Source organism: Scyliorhinus canicula, chromosome 4, assembly GCF_902713615.1.
Source record: "Scyliorhinus canicula chromosome 4, sScyCan1.1, whole genome shotgun sequence".
NCBI classification, from domain to species: Eukaryota; Metazoa; Chordata; class Chondrichthyes; order Carcharhiniformes; family Scyliorhinidae; genus Scyliorhinus; species Scyliorhinus canicula.
This window is the reverse complement of record NC_052149.1, coordinates 70,074,638-70,087,503: the sequence shown is the minus strand read 5'-3', so window position 1 is coordinate 70,087,503 and position 12,866 is coordinate 70,074,638. Positions and strand designations below refer to the sequence as shown.

Here is a 12,866-nt window from a genome sequence, read left to right as displayed (position 1 = left end):
GGACATTGGCATCAGTTTTGGAACCGGGGGGATCTGTACCGTTGGGACGGTCTCCACCTGAACCGATCTGGAACCAGTGTTCTAGCGAAGAGGATAAATAGGGTGGTCAGTAGGACTTTAAACTTCTGAGTTGGGGGGAAGGGAAATTGAAAGCGACAGGGAGCATGGAGTTAAATGGCAAGATACGCAGGAGGATAACATGTAGGCAGGTGGATTTAAGCTTGAGGCAGACTAGGAATGCAACAAAAAGAAAGGATAACTTTGGACATCTTAGGACTTCCAATATCTGTAATGATAAGAAAGTTAGCATTAAGGCACTTTACCTGAATGCTCGTAGCATTTGTAACAAAGTAGACGAACTAATGGCACAGATCATCGTGAATGATTATGATGTGGTAGGCATCACAGAGACATGGCTGCAGGGGGTTCAGGACTGGCAGTTAAACATCCAAGGATATACAACCTATCGAAAAGACAGGGAGGTGGGCCGAGGGGGTGGGGTTGCCTTGTTAAGAACAAAATTAAATCTATGGCACTAAACGACATAGGGTCGGATGATGTGGAGTCTGTGTGGGTAGAATTGAGGAACCACAAAGGCAAAAAAACCATAATGGGAGTTATGTACAGACCTCCTAACAGTGGTCAGGACCAGGGGCGCAACATGTACCGGGAAATAGAAAAGGCATGTCAGAAAGGCAAAGTCACGGTGATCATGGGGGACTTCAATATGCAGGTGGATTGGGTAAATAACGTAGCCAGTGGATCCAAAGAAAAGGAATTCATGGAATGCTTACAAGATGGCTTTTTGGAACAGCTTGTCATGGAGCCCACAAGGGAGCAGGCTATTCTGGACCCAGTGCTATGTAATGAACTAGACTTTATAAAAGATCTTAAAGTAAGGGAACACTTAGGAAGCAGCGATCATAATATGGTTGAGTTCAGTCTGCAGTTTGAAAGAGAGAAGGCAAAATCGGATGTAATGGTGTTACAGTTAAATAAAGGTAATTACGAGGGCATGAGAGAGGAACTGGCGAAAATCGACTGGAAGCAGACCCTAGTGGAGAAGACAGTAGAGCAAAAATGGCAGGAGTTTGTATGCATAATTGAGGACACTGTACAGAGGTTCATCCCCAAGAAAAGAAAGATTATCCGGGGAGGGATTAGACAGCCATGGCTGACGAAGGAGGTCAGGAAATGTATTAAAAAAAAAGAGAGATCCTATAAAGTGGCCAAAAGCGCTGGGAAATCAGAAGATTGGGAAGGCTACAAAAACAAACAGAGGTTAATAAAGAGACAGATAAGGAAGGAGAGGATCAAATATGAAGGCAGGCTAGCCAGTAATATAAGAAATGATAGTAAAAGTTTCTTTCAATACATAAGAAACAAATGACAGGCCAAAGTAGACATTGGGCCAATTCAAACTGATTCTGGAAGGCTAGTGATGGGAGACGAGGAAATGGCTGGAGAACTTAATAAGTACTTTGCATCTGTCTTCACAGTGGAAGACTTGAGTAATATCCCAAAAATTATAAAGGGTCAGGGGGCTGAGTTGAGTATGGTTGCCATTACAAAAGAGATGGTGCTAAAAAAGCTAAAAGGTCTTAAAATTGACAAATCTCCTGGCCCCGATGGGCTACATCCTAGAGTTCTGAGGGAGGTGGCTGAAGAAATAGCGGAAGCGTTGGTTGAGATCTTTCAAAAATCACTGGAGTCAGGGAAAGTTCCGGACGATTGGAAGATCGCTGTTGTAACCCCCTTGTTCAAGAAAGGATCAAGACAAAAGATGGAAAATTATAGGCCAATTAGCCTAACCTCGGTTGTTGGTAAAATTCTAGAATCGATCGTTAAGGATGAGATTTCTAAATTCTTGGAAGAGCAGGGTCGGATTAGAACAAGTCAACATGGATTTAGTAAGGGGAGGTTGTGCCTGACGAACCTGTTAGAATTCTTTGAGGAGGTGACAAGTAGGTTAGACCAGGGAAACCCAGTGGATGTGGTCTATCTGGATTTCCAAAAGGCCTTTGATAAGGTGCCACACAGGAGGCTGCTGAGTAAGGTGAGGGCCCATGGTGTTCGAGGTGAGCTACTGGCATGGGTTGAGGATTGGCTGTCTGACAGAAGGCAGAGAGTTGGGATAAAAGGTTCTTTTTTGGAATGGCAGCCGGTGACCAGCGGTGTCCCACAGGGTTCAGTGTTGGGGCTACAGCTGTTCACCATATATATTAATGATCGGGATGAAGGGACTGGGGGCATTCTAGCGAAGTTTGCCGATGATACGAAGTTAGGTGGTCAGGCAGGTAGTGCTGAGGAAGTGGGGAGGCTGCAGAAGGATCTAGACAGTTTGGGAGAGTGGTGCAGGAAATGGCTGATGCAATTCAACGTGAGAAAATGTGAGGTCTTGCACTTTGGAAAAAAGAATCCAAGCATAGACTACTTTCTAAACGGTGATAAAATTCATAATGCCAAAGTACAAAGGGATCTGGGAGTGCTAGTCGAGGATTCCCTAAAGGTAAACATGCAGGTTGAATCCGTGATTAAGAAAGCGAATGCAATGTTGTCATTTATCTCAAGAGGGTTGGAATATAAAAGCAGCGATGTGCTACTGAGCCTTTATAAGGCTCTGGCTAGGCCCCATTTGGAGTACTGTGTCCAGTTTTGGGCCCCACATCTCAGGAAGGACATACTGGCACTGGAGCGTGTCCAGCGGAGATTCACACGGATGATCCCTGGAATGGCGGGTCTAACATATGAGGAACGGCTGAGGATCCTGGATTGTATTCATTGGAGTTTAGAAGGTTAAGGGGAGATCTAATAGAAACTTACAAGATAATACATGGCTTAGAAAGGGTGGACGCAAAGAAACTGTTTCCGTTAGGCGAGGAGACGAGGACCCGTGGGCACAGCCTTAGAATTAGAGGGGGTAAATTCAGAACAGAAATGCGGAGACATTTCTTCAGCCAGAGAGTGGTGGGCCTGTGGAATTCATTGCCGCGGAGTGCAGTGGAGGCCGGGACGCTAAATGGCTTCAAGGCAGAGATAGATAAATTCTTGATGTCGCGAGGAATTAAGGGCTACGGGGAGAATGCTGGTAGGTGGAGTTGAAATGCCCATCAGCCATGATTGAATGGCGGAGTGGACTCGATGGGCCGAATGGCCTTACTTCCACTCATATGTCTTATGGTCTTATACATAGAACACACAGTGCCGAAGGAGGCCATTCGGCTCATTGAGTCTGCACCGACCCACTTAAGCCCTCACTTCTACCCTATCCCAGTAACCCAATAACCCCTCCTAAGCTTTTTGGTCACAGGGCAATTCATCATGGCCAATCCACCTAGCCTGCACGTCTTTGGACGTTGGGAGGAAACCGGAGCACACAAAGGAAAGCCACGCAGACACGGGGAGAATGTGCAGACTCAGCAGACACTAACCTAGCGGGGAATTGAACCTGGGTTCCTAGCACTGTGAAGCCACAGTGCCCTGTTGTGCGACAATCGCCAGGTAGAAATGTTCCCTTCCAGTCAGGGAACACTTCAGCAGTCAGAGTATTCAGTGTCTGATCTTCGGGTAAGCGCTCTCCAAGGCAGCCTTCAGGTGCGTGACAACACAGAATCGCCAAGCAGAAGCTTATAGCCAAGTTCTGCACACATGAGTACGGCCTCAGTCGGGACCTTGGATTCATGCCACATTACATTCGCCCCCCCCCACCATTTGGCCTGGGCTTGTGAAATCCTACCAACTGTCCTGGTTTGAGACAATTCACACCTCTTTAACCTGGGATTACCCCTCTCTCTGGATCTGTAAAGACTTAATTATCTGCAAATGCCAGCATTCAAGGTATCCCCTTGCATCTTTGACTTTGTCTATATACATGTTTCTGGAACCTACCTCTTCATTCACCTGAGGAAGGAGCAGTGCTCCGAAAGCTAGTGATTTGAAATAAATCTGTTGGACTTTAACCTGGTGTTGTAAGACTTCTTACTGTGCTCACCCCAGTCCAAAGCCGGCATCTCCACATCACCCCTACTATTGTTATTGGTAATTAGGTGTCCAATTGTATATTCAGGTGGTGGGCATTAACTGGACACCCACTTGTGCTGAAATGGTGGTTTTATATTTGGAGGTGCATGTTTGCAATGCGTCTGTGAATAAAGTTTTACCAAAAAAGTCTATAAAGTTTAACCTCCAGTTCTATTCTTCATTGTGAGACTATCTGGAATAAAATAAATCACACCATTCCAGGGTAGGGGTGAAGAAAGAGAAAAACTAACCATTTCTCAAAGGAGACATGCTGGAGAACTCAATCACTCTGGAGCACATTAGAAAGAACATGAACAACATCCAGTGGCAAGAATATGTAGTTTAAAATCACATTGCAACAAAGTACCAGTTTTACTTTCTCAAAGGAAAAATGTGGAAATGGAAATGATTGAGCAATGACATATAATCTAAATTTATTCATTAATCTCCAGATCAAAAAAGCAAATGCTACACACCTGTAACTGTAGAATTTCTTTCTCCATGGGCATTTTGGGGCATTCACAAAAGACACCTTTTGGCTTTGTACTTGCTCTTGTAGCATTTGTTTTGTAAAATGGAGGATGAGTAGGAACAACTTTCAGTGGAGATGTACTAGGAAATCTGTTCAAAAAGTACATTAACACACTACTTTATTTAAAAGTCATGTAACCAAAACAAGCTCTGCATGTCATGACATCTCCGGTGCTCCCTCTAGTGTATTTACATTAACCCCTTGTGTATTTACAGCGATGCATATCACCACAGGACATTCAAACATATATAGAGAATACATTCAAAGCATTTTTTGCTTTAAGAATGAAAGATCACAAGTGAAAGAGTCATAATACCACAATGAAGGGGAATTATAATTTCTGTCCAACTATTTACTTCAAATGGAAACAACTATGTAAATTGTTTTCATCAATAATATATTAAAAACCATGAGTGATTTCAGAATTCTAAAATGGTATGTCTATAGGTGTAACAAAGTCATTTTGGGAAACAAATGGAATCTAACAAAATGTTACCAGATAGTGAAAGTGAATCATTAAACCTGCAACAATTCAATTGGAAAATTAAGCAATCCCACAGAGGGAAGTAATTAGTAACAAAAATGCAATGCATCACATGGAACGTTGAGGAGAAACCTCACTGGAGGGAAGAAAATGAATGCCACTTGTTGGTGGGCTGATAGCAGCAGAGGTCCGAAAAAAAAAAAGTAGCATCGTAGGGCGGAATTCTCCCCAAAAACTGACTCTCATTGCAGATGGGAAAACTGGTGTGAATCACATCAGAACAGCAGGCATAATTCCCATTGCAATTCTCTCACGAGTCATTTTTTTGGAGCTAGGGGTGAAACCCACCAGAAAAAGTGACGTGTGGGACTCGAAGATGCAAGCAAGCCAGGCACCCTGATCTCAAAGTGAGAGTCGAGCCCTGCCTCCCTACCCAAAGATTACTGGCATCAGGGCCCTCCAGAAGAGTTTTCCTTCAGACCCCACCCCCTTCTATCCAGCATCAGGCCCCTAGCCCCACAGGTGAGTGGCACCACGCTATGGGATACCCAAATGCCCCTCAGCAGTACCAACCTGGTAGTTGACAGCCAACCTGCCACTCAGTGCAAACCAATGCGCTCCCCCCCACCCCATGTACTCCAGTGTGGCCATCACCTCTGGTGATAAAGACCAGTGACGATTCTCACCGCCCTCAGCTCCTGCGCCTCACCTCATACGTGCAGAGCAGCACCAAGCCCGAATCCCACCATGGAAAAAATGCCAGCCTGGCACCACCAGCCCAGCAGTATTCCTGCCAGCTGGCAATGCCACAAAGGCACCCTGACAATGCCAGGCTGGCCATCCAGGTGGCATTGACATGGTGTCTGGTGAGCAGCACCAAGGTGTTGGGCTGGCTGTGTCAGGGTGCCATCCTGTCCAGAGGGGTAGCACCTAGGGGCCTCAAATCCTCTGGGAGACCCCTACGAGCGCCGTTCCGTCTGGTCCCCCTTCTGTGGAGACCAGCACTGAACGGCGCTTGCCCAAGGCTGTGTCTGGGCATATTTAAATCCTTAATTAAATATTCTCAACAGGTTTATATCCAGTGATTGTTTTTTTAAACCCATGTATGGTTTAAATCTAATATTTACTGATATTTGTAGATGAAGATGTTTTAGATACAGCTCTCAGGGTTGGATTCTCCATCCGGAGATGCTGGAAACAAGAAACACGATTGAGTGGAGAATTGGGCTTCTGCCAGGCACCAAACCGACCATGCTCTGGGGACCTGGCAGTGGTGATAACGCACTCCACGCCCTGCACCGGCAAGCAAACTGGTATTTGCATACATTGGCATATCATTACCAGGTTTGGCCAGTATCCTCCGGGCCTCTGTGATGCTCCAGCCCCGGCATGCAGAAATGACACGCCATGGTTCACTACAGTTATTAAAAATGGGGACCGGGCACTGTGGCTGCTGAGGGAGGAAGAGAGAGGAGGCAAGAAAAGCTTCCAAACATGCAATAGCATGTTGCCAGTAGTGCCGCAGCGGGGATCGATTCAGTGACGGACTGTGGGTTCAGGGTAGCCAGGCATGGCCGCAGTCTGCAAGGCAGCCATTGTGTACAGGTTACTCAGCACTCCGCTCACTGCCCAGTGTGTCCTGTAAATGTTCAGAGCACCACTAGTCGTTTGGGTGCTGCAGTGCCCCACTGCAGGAGAAGAGCAGAGCACACCCCAAACAGAGGACTCGTGCATAATGGCCGTTGGCACCCTCCCAGGCAAACTGTCCTTCTCAGAGCAGAGGCCCCACCAGTAACATTATCAGCTAGCCCACTCTGCAGGATTACCAACTGTCTCTAAGCCCTGCTGTCCTGCTCCCATCCATTCTGCCCTGGACTGGCAGTCACAGCCCATGTGCCACACCCAGGACCCATCGCAGATCCCAACTGGTGCCTCCCCCCCCCCCCCCCCCCTCCTCCGGGCCAGCCCAGCGAGCCCTGCCCGCATGCATGCCAGCCCCATCCGTTGGCCCTGCCCACATGCCACCAAGCATGGTGGTGGTCAGTGGCACACGGTGACCCCTCCACCCCACAACCTGGTGCCACCCTGCTGGCAGGGTATCATATGGCCCAACCAAGGAGGAAACCCACACGAGACCCCACCGGACGGAGGAGAGGGGCCGCAGATCACATCACTGACATAGGTTGCAGCGGCCATTGGTACCCCACCAACAGGGATGGATGGTGGGATTAGAAGCCCCCAATGGGGCCAAGGGGTGGGGGACATGCAGAGGCTGGAGTTGGGAGTACAACCCAGAGCATCGGACGAGGATGGGCACGGGTACTGACGTGGATGGGCACAGGAGGCAGTGGCATAGTGGTATTGTCACCATACTCGTAATCAAGACATCCAGAGTCATTCTCTGGGAACCCGGGTTGAAATCCCACCACGGCAGATGGTGAAATCTGAATTCAATAAACTAATAATCTGGAATTAAAAGTCTATAGATGCTCATGAAACCGTTGTTGATTGCTGTAAAAACCTATCTGGTTCACTAATGTCCTTTAGGGAAAGAAATTGGTTGTCCTTACCTGGTAGTTGACTCTCAACTGCCCTCAGGGATGGGCAATAAATGCTGGCCTAGCCAGCAACATCCCACGAACGAAAGCCAACATGTTTGCCCTTTTCCCCTGCGAACTTCAGAGCACAGCCAGGAATAGTTGCCTTCTACCCGAATTCAACAGTCCTTGCAGATGCACTGAGGCTGCAGGCACTGCTTGGGGAAGACCCTGCACAGCAGCGGGGGGGGGGGGGGGGGGGGGGTGGGGGGGGGGGGGTGGGGGGGGGGGTCGTCACATCAGGACACGTGTATACAGTCGGCGCCTATCCTCCGAGGACCTACTAGACCCAGTGTGCAGCGGAAGACTTTGGCGAACCAGAGAGTGTGATATCTATGTCAGATGACAGCTCCCAGTGGTTGTCAAGGTGATAGTCACCCTGAATTTGCCCAGGGCATTATCCCTTCCTCCCTCCCCACCACCCTCCCGAGCTTCCCATCAGCTTCAGTACGTGGTCCAGACCCTGAGCAAACAGTATCAGCAGGTCTGGTCAATGGGACGAAGGATGATGACGACCAGCTGTGAGATGATCTCTGGTGCTTCACATCATTCGGCAAAGTCTGACTTTTGCCTTTGGTATCACATTTCACTCTGTCTGGGTAATCCCTGCATGGGTGCTGGCCATTCCATCTCACAGGCCCATGGACCTTTTGGGGAGGCGAGTAGTGGGAATGGTGCTATGTCACTTACTGGGTAGGCCATAGCATATGGTGCCCCCAAATCTCTGGCCCCGTCCAGGGTGACCCCAGGAAGAACCTCTGGGACTGGGGTGTGATGCCAGGGGCGCAAAGGTGGCGGCACACCCCGGCTAGCCTGGGTGGGTGCCCATTCACCTGCTGTAGGTTGCATGGGGCAGAGAGGTGGTGTCACCCAGGCCACACTAAGGAAGTCAGCAGGCCAGTCCTCACAGTGGGGCCACAGCACGCACCACCTGTGCCATCTCCACCCAGGCCCAGTTGAGATTTTGTAGGTGATAACCTCCTGCCCATCTGGGAAAAAGAGTTAAAAGCAAAGTACTGCAGATGCTGGACTCTGAAACGAAAGAGAAAATGCTGGAAAATCTCAGGAGGTCTGGCAGCATCTGTAGGGAGAGAAAAGAGCTAACGTTTCAAGTCCGAGGACTCTTTGTCAAAGCTGGGTGTCCCACTTCTCCTCCAGTGTCCAGCAGTGTCTCCAGCTCTGCATCCACAAACCTCAGGTTTGCTCTCTTCAGTGCCATCTTCCTGGCTGGAATGAGTACCCATGCGGATTGGAGTGCAGTTCCAGCTTGGCAAGCTCTCCAGTGCCAATTCAGCAAATCATACACCGGCATCAGTTGTAATTGCACTAGTTTCACGTGGGCAGACTTCAGGCACATTAGCATATCCTGAATGGCTCTTGGAAATGCACCCCCAATTCAGTCCTGGCGTCAACACTGAAGTCTGTCAATTGGGGAATCTTGCCCTCAGACTTGTAAATGGCACCTGGCCGTGTTGCATGCAGACAAAGTGTAGTAAAAGAGGAAGACTACATGACTGAATAAATATAAAATGGCCACGATCAGCCACTGGGGATAACTAGTTTACCCTGGGGTGGTACACTTGCACGTCGGAAAGCCAATAGCAGTTTGAATGTAAACCTGCAGTGACTGGTGTTACTCACAGAAATGCTTGATTAATCCCATGGTTGTTCTGCACCAATGCACATCCAGAGTAAGACTAGAACCTATACAGTGTATAGCTCAGGTAGGAGGGGTTTACATCCCCTTCCAGGTCATCTCTTGCATGAAATGATAAACTGCCACCATAAATTTGTTGACCAGTAACTGGAAGACTGGAGTATATACTCAGCATGAAGCAGTCAACTATTAATGTTATACACTGAAATCCTGAAGCATTGTTTAGATTCAAAAGAGCAATAATAAAACATAATAAAGCAATAATAATAAAAAACAAACTTGTTCTTGTTATTCTGAAACAGATTTATCTGGAAAAGATGACTGTGTATTACCCTCCCCATCACTTGCACAGTTTGTGGCTTAGATTCTCCTTTATTTATTGCTACTGTTTGTTCCCATTTCACCCCATCTACTGATTCCAAATTCCTTTCTCTATTCAACTGGCCATGGTTTGCTCTCAGAGGTGACCTCTAACCAGCGTTCTTTAATAGACTGTCCCCCTCAGAGTGGTTATCAAGATATGCATCTCAATACTACTTGTAGAATTCAGCAGCATGCAAAATAGTTGTTACATTTCCCTACATACCAATGATGACTACGCTACAATACAAATTATTTAATTGCTTGCAAATTAATTTGGGATTTACCAAGAAATACAATATAGCAACATATAAATACAAATTCCTTCCCTCCCTTCTTTTCTCACCTGTACAGTTGACTGTTATCATCCAAGTTCTCTCCTCCCCATCTTCCTTTTATATCCTCAATTACATGATTCTTCAAAAACTTCCTCAATAATTGTAGAGTCTGTTGTCGAGTCACTTCTGGCCCAAAATTACTGTTATTTCTTAGCAGTTCATGTAGCCAGTCCACTGCTTCAGAAGCAGTGAAACAGTTATTGTATTTTTTCAAGTGCAGTCTATGTTTTCTCAGAGGCATTCCTGCCCTAAAAAGCTTGGTCAATTCATTCCACTGAAAAAAATACAAAGTAAGCCTTTTCAATGTAGTTCTGGAATATATGGCAACTGGACAGAAGCAATTTTAGTCTGAGGCATTCAAGACAACTTCAATAGCAAATAAAAAGGAAACGAGAAAGTACTTCAAATTCACAAATAAAAAGGAAATGAGGAAGTACTTCAAATTCACAAAAAACAAGTGCATGACTATTTTTCCATTTAATTTTTATTTGATTACAGAACCCCCCACCCCTCTTCCCCCCCTTCCTGTCACCACCCCCCTCTCCCAGCCCTCACCACACCCCGTCCCGCCCTCTCCTCGCCCCCTCCCTACTTCCACCCGCCCTCTCCACCCCCACCCACCCTCTCCACACCCCCACCTCACCCCTCCCGCCCTCTCCACACCCCCTCCCGCCCTCTCCACACCCCCACCTCACCCCCTCCCGCCCTCTCCACACCGCCTCCCGGCACCCCCTTCCACCCTCTCCACATCCCCTCCTGCCCCCCCCCCCGCTCCCCCTCCTCTCCACGCCCCCTCCCTCCCCCACCCTCTCCACGCCCCCTCCCTCCCCACCCCCCCCAGCCCCTCTCCATGCCCCACGCCCCCTCCCTCTCCCCACCTCCACCCTCTCCACACTCCCTCCCCCCAACCACCGCCCTCTCCAACCGCACCCCCCGCCCTCTCCAACCGCACCCCCTGCCCTCTCCGACCCCCGCACCCCCTCCGACCCCCCCCACCCAACCCCCCCACACCCCTCTCCCTCCACACCCCCACCGACCCCCCCACACCCCTCTCCCTCCACACCCCCACCCCTCCGACCCCCCCAACCCTCTCCAACCCCCCCACCCTCTCCCTCCGCACCCCCGCCCTCTCCAACCCCCACACCCCCCACTCTCTCCAACCTCCACACACCCCCCACCCTCTACACCCCGGCCCTCTCCAACCTCCGCCCCCCCGCCCTCTCCAACCCCCACACACACCCCCCCGCCCCCTCCAACCCCCACACATACCCCCCCGCCCTCTCCAACCCCCACACCCCCCCCGCCCTCTCCAACCCCCACACACACCCCCCGCCCTCTCCAACGCCCCCCGCTCTCTCCAACCCCCCCCGCTCTCTCCAACCCCCCCGCTCTCTCCAACCCCCCCGCTCTCTCCAACCCCCCCGCTCTCTCCAACCCCTCCCCCCGCTCTCTCCAACCCCCCCGCTCTCTCCAACCCCCCCCCGCTCTCTCCAACCCCCCCCGCTCTCTCCAACCCCCCCCGCCCTCTCCAACCCGCTCTCTCCAACCCCCACCCACCCCCCGCTCTCTCCAACCCCACTCACCCCCCCCGCTCTCTCCAACCCCCACCCACCCCCCCCTCTCCAACCCCACCCACCCCCCCTCTCCAACCCCCACCCACCCCCCCCTCTCCAACCCCCACTCACCCCCCCAACCCCCACCCCCCCCTCTCCAACCCTCACCCACCCCCCCCTCTCCAACCCCCACTCACCCCCCCAACCCCCACTCACCCCCCCCTCCAACCCCCACCCACCCCCCCCTCTCCAACCCCACCCACCCCCCCTCTCCAACCCCCACCCACCCCCCCTCTCCAACCCCCACCCACCCCCCCCCCTCCAACCCCCACCCACCCCCCCCTCTCCACCCCCCACCCACCCCCCCCCTCTCCAACCACCACCCACCCCCCCTCTCCAACCCCCACCCCACCCCCCCCCTCTCCAACCCCCACCCACCCCCCCCCTCTCCAACCCCCACCCACCCCCCCCCCTCTCCAACCCCCACCCCACCCCCCCCCTCCAACCCCCACTCACCCCCCCAACCCCCACTCACACCCCCCCCCCTCCAACCCCCACTCACACCCCCCCTCCAACCCCCCCCCCCCCTCTCCAACCCCCTCCCCCCTCTCCAACCCCCTCCCCCCTCTCCAACCCCCGCCTCTACCGCACTCACCCCGCAAAAGCACCAATTCCCTGCATTTGGCACATAGCATTCAAAAGTTTCGTTGCTCCGAACAACGACCCAAAGCACGAACTACGTAAAATTAACTTACAAGTTTCGTAGCCCTGTAGGGGCCTGGCGTGATAATGCGACTTTCCATTGGAATAGACTTGCGGGCTGGTCAATGATGAAGGCGGCGGGACATTGCAATCCCTTCCCCTGCCTCACCCCGTGCCCCTGCCCGAGCCTCTCCCCTGCCTGTGCCACTGTCACCGCCGCTCCTGCAGACCGAGCTCGAGCTGCCCCATCGCTGCACATTTGAATCCCGAGCTCGAGCGTTTCGCCGCGGCTCATTGGTTAAAGTGTCACGTGATGACTCCGAATATGGCGAACGGCCGTTTGCTTCTTCCAGAAAATCGGAAGTCATTTATCAAACACTGCAGCTATTTTAGGCAGTTACTATCTAAACGCAAGTGTTTCAGCTATCCTTTCACGGCCGCTGGCTAACCCTTTATTTCCTATCCCGAATTGCCCCTTAAGGTGAGCCACCTAGAATTGCAGTACACACGATGTAGGTACACCCACAGTGCTGTTAGGGAGGGAGTTCAAGGATTTTGACCAAACCAGAATGAAGAATTAGTAGTATATTTACAAATCAGAATAGCAGCTGGTGGTGTTTCCA

The 12,866-nt window shown here is 50.7% G+C and overlaps 1 protein-coding gene across 2 annotated transcripts in view; it reads right to left on the bottom strand.

Annotated features, from left to right (window-relative positions):
* Window positions 1-12,455, bottom strand: part of LOC119964652 (DEP domain-containing protein 1A-like) — a 50,431-nt gene extending 37,976 nt beyond the window's left edge. Inside the window, exons 1-3 of one of the 2 annotated variants that reach the window (XM_038794409.1) lie at window positions 12,297-12,455; window positions 9,997-10,262; window positions 4,497-4,641 (exon numbers count right to left, since the gene is read on the bottom strand). In XM_038794409.1, coding sequence (XP_038650337.1) covers window positions 4,497-4,641; window positions 9,997-10,262; window positions 12,297-12,344 — 459 coding nt within the window. In that variant the 5' untranslated portion in view covers window positions 12,345-12,455. The remainder of the gene's footprint in view (window positions 1-4,496; window positions 4,642-9,996; window positions 10,263-12,296) is intronic. The other variant, XM_038794410.1, reaches the window with a different exon arrangement.
* Window positions 12,456-12,866: the final 411 nt, after the last annotated feature.